The 9269-nt window shown below is 40.1% G+C and overlaps 1 protein-coding gene across 5 annotated transcripts; it reads right to left on the minus strand.

The window, feature by feature from the left end:
• Positions 1-6: 6 nt before the first annotated feature.
• On the minus strand, positions 7-9252 carry LSM6 (LSM6 homolog, U6 small nuclear RNA and mRNA degradation associated). Of its 5 annotated transcripts, none has more exons than XM_081022139.1 (4): positions 9144-9252; positions 6648-6759; positions 1551-1664; positions 7-278 (listed from the first exon to the last, which is right to left on the minus strand). In XM_081022139.1, exons 2-4 carry the CDS (start codon positions 6739-6741, stop codon positions 244-246), a joined length of 243 nt encoding a protein of 80 aa, XP_080878265.1. In that variant the 5' UTR covers positions 6742-6759; positions 9144-9252; the 3' UTR covers positions 7-243. The 5 variants fall into 5 exon arrangements, with proteins under 5 accessions (XP_080878265.1, XP_080878269.1, XP_080878266.1 ...); XM_081022143.1 differs by lacking the exon at positions 9144-9252 and adding an exon at positions 8735-9052; XM_081022140.1 differs by lacking the exon at positions 9144-9252 and adding an exon at positions 8699-9052.
• Positions 9253-9269: the final 17 nt, after the last annotated feature.

The following is a 9269-nucleotide window of genomic DNA, read 5'->3' on the forward strand; positions in this document are numbered from 1 at the left end:
ACAGCATATTCTTTTCCAAGTTTATTTCATTCCAAATTATAACACAAGATGTATTCCAAACTCTGTCAGCAATATTCCATTTTGTTTTTACATATAAAAAACAACAACCATCCTTTCTTACAGGCCATGTAACTTTTACAGCAGAATTAAATAACCTTGTTCACTGAAGAATTGCCAGTAACAAACAAAATAATGTTAAGAAACTAAAGTTGCAATACAAAAATGTTCCATCTTCAGGTATGCTCACATTCTCCTCTTCTGTGTACTTATATACAAAACTGTTTAAAAGGAGGAAAAGACAATTAGGATGTTTTGCATAAATGTACTTGTATACATAATAGTGTGTATATAATAGGTATAATTATAATAGCTACAGTCCATAAACTTAATATTATTGCCAGAAATACTGGTTTGATCCAAAAATACTGATCATTGATGGAAACACTGTTTTACATCTCGTACTATAACACTGTGTGAAAAGTAAAATAAATCCAAAGAGATTTTGCTACTGCAACCTTTTGTATGAAACCTGCTACAGAACTGATTTCTTATAGAATCATGTGACTTTTTGAATATTTGCACCAACAGTGCTAGTATAGCAGCTTCCTTCTGTTCGTTATTCCTTGGAGCCAATCCTGTAGTATAGCTCTAAATATATTTTTCTTTGTAAGACAATGAAAAATCTTAGTAGTAAGACTAACACAATCCTAAAAGAGGCATGATCCTGCCAGGACTAAACATTGCTAAAGCCCACTGATTACAATGCAAGCTATTTATGCATGTGCTCAACTCTCCCACTGAAACTAAAAGGGCAAATGCTTAATGCTCCCATTGAAATTAGAAGGGCAAATAACTAGATATGTGCAGCGTATTAAACTTAAGTTGAGCCATCATATTAGAGAAGCTCCTACCTGCTAGACTGCTCCAAAACTTTCAAGTGTCCATACACTGCAGGGTCTTTTGTTTCTTTGTTTTAAATATTTATATACATGCATTCCCACCAACCCCGGCTTAATTTACCTGATCCTAGCATCACTACTAAAACAAATGAAGTTATATCACTGCAAAGGTTAAGGATGCCCATTTTTCCAACTCTGTAAAACCTGGTGCAACCACCAAGAAAGCTAATGGAAAATGTTTGAAGGGAAGCACTGCCTAAAAATCTATTTTCCAATCCCAGGAACAATTCCTAAAATGTAAAGTAAAAATAAAACAAACCACCACTGAGCTCCATACTCTTGACTTTGAGGGCAACACAGATCACTTATTACCTTTTCGCAAAGCCTCACATGAGTTGAAATATTTAATCATACCTCAAATTCTCTCATTTGGCAAGAGGACATGAGGCAAGAGGAAGGTGTTGTAAGAAGTCGTTCTGCATGAGGCTTCACAGAAGCCAAACATTTATGGATGCCTGCTTATTACATCTAATTCACCATCAAAAGTATGTACACGAAGAGCCATTACCTAATTTTTCAAAAAAAATCTTCCCTCAAAACAATTTGGATAAATACACTAAAACCCAGTATCTTCTAGTTAAGCATACTTACCATTGTTTCCTCTGATGAAAGCATCCCCATATTTATTCTTTAGTTGTCCATTTACATACTCCTCTGTCTGCTCCAGAGCTATATTCATGTACCCATCCAAGCAAGCCAGAACACCTAAAATCAATGAGACCCACAGAACTGCTTAGACTTCAGAGCTACATTTTTAAATCAAATGCTGTATTAAAAATTCAGTACAAGTACAGTACTTTATTGCAAAAAAATGACTAGGCAAGCAGAAGTGTAGAGCTATAGGTTGTTATGGTAAAAAGAATTGCCACGTCTTCCTAGAAACTGATTAAGACTGCAATCCTTACCCTATTTCCTAGGAGTAAGCCCCATTGACTTCAATAAGACTTGATTCCAAGTAGATGTTGTTAGGATTGCACTGTAGGTCACTATCTGTAATTTAGCATATGAAATGTAGTATCACTGTAGCAGAACCCTTTGCCACAAGATCAACAGTTTCTTCTCTGGAGCCTGGAAAGATTATCCTTCCATTTATGGATTATCTTAAGACTACTGTATCTTAACATTCTGCAGTAAGTTGTCATGAATTTGAATGGACATAGGCACATCAAGTTTAACTCGTTATGGTATGGCATGTATTTTATGTTTTCATATTGCAAACCACCCTGTGATCTTTGGATGAAGGGTGGTATAGAAACCAAATAAATCCGAATAATAGAAGGAAGCAGCCATGTACACAAGTCCAAATGTATGTTATTCACTGAAAACTGGAATACTACAGCTATAACAACATTTTAGGTACACAATGTGGGAAAAGTTAATCTAAATTATCAAGTTATCTAAAAAGATAATAATCTAAGAGGCAACTTTTGTTTTAAAAGTGTGTAGTATTAAAAATGGGATGCGGGTAGTGCTGTGGTTTAAACCACTACGCTGCTTGGATTTGCCAATCAGAAGGTCGGTGGTTCGAGGCCCCACGATGGGGTAAGCTCATTGTTCGGTCCCAGCTCCTGCCAACCTAGCAGTTTGAAAGCACACAGTGCAAGTAGATAAATAGGTACCGCTCCGGCACATAGGTAAATGGCATTTCTGTGCGCTGCTCTGGCTTCTCCAGAAGTGACTTAGTCATGCTGGCCACATGACCTGGAAAAACTGGGACTTCCGGGTTGGCGCCTCTGGCAATGGCGGATTTCCTCCGATCGGGAGGAATCCGCTCCGTGAAAAACAGGGTCTGAACCGCCACGGCGAGGCGGAGACCCATTAAAAACCACAGGCGGGAGAAGCCTGTGGACGTGGGATTCGGCTGGCACCTTTGCGCCTTCCCTACTCGTGGGGAAACCCTGTTTTGGGGATCCGGAGTGACGTGGGGTGAGTGGCGCGGTGCTTTGAATCGACTGCTTCTTTCACGGAGTGAAGCCGCATTGCTGTTGCCGGAGAGCGCTGACTTTTTCCTGTGGACAATTGGATTTTAAACAACTACTCGTGAGTAAAACGGAAAATTGGATTCTTAAATACTTCAATTTGGCACTGAAACGGGAAGGTTATAAACAGGAAGTCCACCTCCCGTTTTTGTAAATAGACTGAAGCAAAGACGTTACAAGTAAAGCCTTTGAAAGTTTTTGGCAAAAGATCAAATTTCCACCGGTTTAAAGTTACGAAACCCCCTTAGGAGGCAGGAGAAGAGGGGGAAATTTTGGATCTAGTGAGCCTGCAGGAGAGAGTGAAAAAATCAAATTACCACTGCTCTGAACCTGGGAACGGGCTGCCAGATGACGTTTGGAGAGAGTGCTTTTGAAAGAACGGATTTGACAGCTAGATAAACAAGCGTAAGATACTGTTTCCATTGTCCCTTTCTGCATTTAAAAAAAAAAGAGGAAAAGTAACTGAAATTTTATCTTTAATGTTTGAAATTGTGCTTGAAAGAACTGATACAAGTGGAGACTGTTTCCCTCTAGAGGGAGCTTTTGAAACTGTAACAGGACTGTAACTGGGGAATTTCCAGCTGCAGAAAAGGAGTTTGGGAACCAGAGAGTGACCTTGGACTATTTAAAAATGTTGATAGGAGAGGCCATTGTGACTGTTTTATGTAAGATAAGCTGTTCGCTGGGACAGCTTCACAAGAAGATGGATGATATGACTCTCAAAGTTGATAATTTGGAACAGAAAGTGACCAACTTGAGTCAAAAAGCGAACACTAACACAGAAATAATTCAGGACTTGGTACAGGAACCCATTTTGGCAGGACAAATGGTGGAGGAGAAGGAGGAGGAGGAGAATGCAGCTGTTGTTCAACATAAAATAATACAAGTGAGATCTGTGGATTTACAGAAGCAAATTGGAGATTATAAGTTGAGGCCTTCTATGATTGAATCTAGGAAAAGTCAGACTCCGAGGAATGGATCCCGGTTTGGATTAAAGAAGGAAAGTTGGAAAGAGCCCTCTATGCAGGGATTAACTGACTTTTGGGACATGGACTCGGGCCTGGAGGAGATTGAAGTTTTGGGGGCCTTTGGAATTGGAGGAATTTTGAAATATACCCGGAAATACTTTATGGACTGTAGTTTTAACTATGGAAACTCAGCTGATTTGTTCAGAAGGAAGAAAAGGATTGACAGGTTGGAATTCCCCCGAGATTGGCTCTTTAGCATTAAAGAAAATGAAGAAGACCTGCAGAAGGGACTTGGAAAAGAGTTAAGAGCTTCGGACATAAGATTACCAGGTTGATGGACTTCATGGAATTGACGGAAAGGACTGGCAGAATCTGAAACCTGGGAGAGGAGATGGTGGAAGAAGATTGGAAAATTTAAAGTTTTTATATAGACTTATGGTAAAACTAATGAGTGATAGAAAAATGGTGGAATGATTTTTTATTTTTTATTTTTTACGGGCTTAACAGAAATGTTATAAGGAGTTAAGCACATATAAGTAATTTAGTTTTAATGGAAAATAAGGTTAAAATAATACGTTATTTACAATATCACAGAAAATGGAGAAAGATGGAAAGGATTTGCTGAAATAATTAATAGAAGCGGAACACAAAAAGGGAGGTGTGAGGAGGTCGAGGAAACAAGGGAACGAAAGATAGAGTATGAAAAAGAGAGGATGTATGTTTTTAAAATTGTTTTTGTTTTGGGGAGTGGGGTTTGTTTAGTTTAGCTTAATGTGTCTAGTTTTGAGTTTAGGTTGTGTTTTGTATTGTTTATATATTGTATTGTATTGTGTGTGTTTTTTCTCTCTCTCTGTTTTTTTTTTCTTTGTTTTTTCTTGTTTTTTCTCTTTTGTCTTTTTTTTTCTCTCTTTTTGTAATCTATAAAAGTAATAAATATTATTTAAAAAAAAAAACTGTCTGCGGACAAACGTCGGCTCCCTCAGCTAGTAAAGCAAGATGAGCACCGCAACCCCAGAATCGTTCGCGACTGGACTTAACTATCAGGGGTACCTTTACCTTTACCTTTAGTATTAAAGAGAGCTATTTAATATTACCTGAGAGTGCAAACAAGATTCAGATTCAGAGGAAGGCTTGAGGGGGGAAATGCTACGAGTTTATTCTAAAATATGTAATAATTTTGTGGGGTTTAAAAAAATAATGTTGTATGAAATATTTTAAAAATAATGTCCTGCCAACATACTTTAGTTACAGTCGTACCTTGGTTGTCAAACTTAATCCGTTCTGGGAGTCCATTCAACTCCCGAAACGGTTCGAAAACCAAGACGCAGCTTCTGATTGGCGGCAGGAGCTTCCTGCACTCAATCGGAAACCGCATTGGAAGTTTGGCTTCTGAGAAACATTTGCAAATCTGAACACTCGCTTCCAAGTTTGCGGCGTTCGGGAGCCAAAAAGTCCAGAGTACCAAGGCGTTCAACAGCCAAGGTATGACTGTATTCTTAAACCAAGGTTTCAACCAGTTTCAAGTAAGTCCTAATGATTTTAAAGGGTCTTACTTTCAAGTTAATATGATGAAAATTCAGATACTGAAGTTGAGATCATAGAAATATAGAATTATAGTGTTGGAAGGAACCCCAAGGGTCATTTAGTCCAACCCACTGCAATGCAGGAATCTCAACTAGATCATACTTGACAGATGGCCATCCAAGCTCTGATTAAAAACATCCAAGGAAGGAGAGCCCACTACCTCTCAGGAGAATCTGTTCCACTGTCTACATACTCTTAAAACAAAAGTCCCAGCTGCAAAAGGTAACCTTGGCTAGGTATTAGAAAGGTAACCTTGGCTAGGTATTAGAAAGGTAACCTTGGCTAGGTATTAGAAAGCTAGACATATCTCAAGGAAATCAGAAAAGCAGACCAAGGTCTCGGATCATATTTATCAAGGGAAGTTTTTAGTGTGTGACATTTAATGTGTTTTTAATCTTTGTTGGAGGCCGCCCAGAGTGGCTGGGGGAACCCAGCCAGATGGGAGGGTACAAATAATAAATTATTATTTTTTATTCTAAAAGGATGTTATTGGAAATGTGGCAAAAAATATTTGTGAATACTTTAAAGAAAACTCTATAAGTAGAACTGTATTTTCTCTCTCAATGTAAAAAAGGAGGAAACCCTACAAACTTGTAGCTTTCATGTTGTGTTTGTCAAGCATTAAATGGTCTCTTTCCTAGAATCACCTCTAGTATGGTAGTGGTACAATGAAAACCTCACTCCTGAAAAGATGTACAGTCTCAAAGCTCCCCATCAGCTTTCTTCTTAGCTATAGAATCCTTTTAAATGAAGTGAGTTCTTGGGAAATTTAAACATTTAATTTACACTCAACATCTTAGAAAGATGGTCTAGTATTGCTTAGAAATGTCATCACAGCCTCATCCTCATTTGGAACACCAAGTAGGCTTAGAATTTAAGTAAATCAGCTAGGGTTGCCAGGCTTACTGTTCAAAACAGCAAATTCTCAATCCAAAAAGTTTGGCTAGGATGATAAAAAGATTCCAGATGTGGGGACTAAATTAATCTCACTACTCCTACCTTTGTATATATAACCCATAATGCCTGAGCCTGACTGTGAAGAACTCTCCAAGAACAGGCCAGGATCATAATCCAAATTATATTGGTTCCTTTCTTCCCAACTCAAAGATCACATAAATATATCATGATGACTGGCGCACAAGACTGACAGAACTTACCTCGATAATCAACTCCAGAATTCAACTTTACAACAACTGGTCTTCCAATGATTTGTTTCAAGAAATCACTTGGAGTTTGTTTCCGTAAACTCATTTTGACAGATCTGGGAGGCTAAAGGAAACAGAAATAGGAAAACGGTTGAAATGCAGAACTCAAAACAGCACAAACAAATGCTCAACAAACAGAGGTAGGATGCTGGCTCTGTAAAGTGATCATTTGGGAAATAAATATCAAACAAGAGGATAAAGCAAAAAAAAAATTGAAACGAGGCTTTTGAAACTGCAGTTCTACAGCCATTGCATGAAACTACTCTCAACTACATACAGTTTGATATTCTTAATAAGAAGCTTATCTAACACATCTGTTCACAACACACCACCATTTGAAAACATTCAAAGTACTCTGGCATGCCTTTATTCTGTCTCTGTAGTTTTTCTACAAAAGAACTTCACAGTATTGTGGAATTCGGATTCTTTTTTTAACATGGTGACTATGGATTTATAAATAAATAGCTAACTGAGGAAGCATAAGCACAGGCACTCTCATCTCATGTACAGCTAATTCAGAACTTTCATTATTTGAAGGCAGTAACATACTGATGAGTGAAATCACTCCAAAGGTACATTGATATAATCGTATAACAAGCCTAATTTGTTAAACGTGTAAATAACCATCTAAAACTTCAGATCCATTTAGTAAATTATTGTTTTTGCAACTGGATACATGTTTCCTAGAAGAACAAGTTGGTGTTGGCAGCATTTCCTCAAATATCACAATAAATATGATCTATTTAAAATCTCTAAATCTGCTTTTCTTTTGAATATCCTGAACTCTGCACTTTTTGCTAAATCAAATCAACTTATGCCCATTTCACAATATCCATAGCAGCCCAGATGTAACATACTAGAAGCCTACACAACACAACTGACATAACTGGGATTTATGCTGTAACAGATTAGGGCTCCTGCCCAAGAACATCAGCAAAGGATTCATCAAAATATTTTCTTCATTTATTGCCTCTAATATGGTGTTCTGGATTTTTAAGAAGTGTTTTAACTATTCTTATTTTCCTTTTCTATTTTCACCATCATTCACCAGCAACAAGATGATGACAGTCACAGATAACCTAGAAATGAAAACCTACAAGTGGACAGGATGCACAAGGTTTCTGCATGCAAACAAACACAGGTCAGGCCCATTCATTCATAAAAGCTCCAGATGACCCAATTATTTCCAAGACAGCTAGAAGTAGTATCATTATACTATGCTTCTCTGCACCAGCCCTGGCAACCTTGGACACATGATGTACAGTGTATATGTACCCCAGGAAAAAATAGGGCATTCTTAAGTGTCCACAATTTTCCATCAAAATGTTGGGCATAGACCAATCAGACATTTGGATTATAAAATTCACAAGCAGAGACTGGAAGAGCTGCTTAAGGAAAATGAGTCAAGAAGCCTTGCAACTTAACATTTAGCACTCCCATAACTATTTTCTGGGACTCCTCCTGGAGTCCTGCTGGTGAAGGGTGGGTAATAAATTTAATAAAATCAAGGTATCTTGTGGGTGCATACATATAACAGCACCAGAGGAAGCTTTCCAGTAAACATTTCCTGAAAGAACCTAACAGAGACCTAGGCTCCTTGACCTATCGCCATTTGAGTTATTTGGCATATGCAATCCTTGTGAAGGGCAGGATTAAAAAAATAAATGTCGCTTTCAAGTGTATTCCTATTCTACACTGATGTAAGAAGTTTGCACTTGGCAGTTATTTTGTTATTACCCGCGTGTGCTCCTGCAAAGGCCACTGTGACAGTAGCTGTGTTCCCGTGTGCTGTACAGTAGTGATCAAAGGGACGTATAGGAAGTGGGTGGGTGTGTCAGGTTCAAATTACTGCCCAACTATTAAAGAACCGCCGGGTAACACCGGGCCAGCCCCACCTGCCTCGCAGGTTTGTTGTGAGGATAACGTGAACTTGGGGAGGGAGAAGGTGTAATGCAGAACTGCAGCAGATGAATTAATAATTCACAATTTGCGCGAATTCGAACCCTCTCCGCTGCCAGTCCTTCTGTGGGGTCGTATACCGTTAAGGAGCGCACGCCGAAGCCAGGGAGGCTGCTCGGCAGTGTATCGCAGGCACCCGGGAAGGGCTGCGGAGCCGAAGCCCACACAATGCGACGGCCAGGGCCGCAGTCTCCCGCTTTTTTGGGGGGGGGGGTGTCACTTGACTCCCAAGCCGGCGGGGTCTAGGAAACCAGCGTCCAGGGCCCCCTCGTTAACAGGGCAGCTGCGAGGCGCTGAAGGAGAAAGCGACCCCCTCGACGGCCGCGGCTTGCGAAGGGAGCGGCCCCGCCGCGCAGGCCCTGAGGGAGGCCGCGGCCTAGAATGTTCCGCCACAGCAGCGCGCGCGCGGCCTCTCCCCCCCCCCCAACCGCCACCCCTCGCGCCGCCGCTGCCCTGGAGTTCCACGCTTGCCCGCCCTCAGTCACTCACCCGCGCTTCTTCGCGTTACTTAACTAGCTCGGACGGTTTTTCCCGAACGTAAAAGAAAGATGATGGGCTGCTGGCTCCGCCAATCAGCGCGCTGCAACTTCGCGTCGCAGCTACGGTGCCCCGACC

Source organism: Podarcis pityusensis, assembly GCF_964106645.2.
Source record: "Podarcis pityusensis genome assembly, chromosome: 9".
NCBI lineage: Eukaryota > Metazoa > Chordata > Lepidosauria > Squamata > Lacertidae > Podarcis > Podarcis pityusensis.

Coding starts and splice junctions, on each gene's coding strand:
- LSM6 (XM_081022139.1), bottom strand. CDS start 6,741: ATGAGTTTACGGAAACAAACTCCAAGTGATTTCTTGAAACAAATCATT. Junction 1,665..6,647: donor TTCTGGAGTTGATTATCGAG/GTAAGTTCTGTC, acceptor CATTGATTTTAG/GTGTTCTGGCTTGCTTGGAT. Junction 279..1,550: donor TTTCATCAGAGGAAACAATG/GTAAGTATGCTT, acceptor CCTTTTAAACAG/TTTTGTATATAAGTACACAG.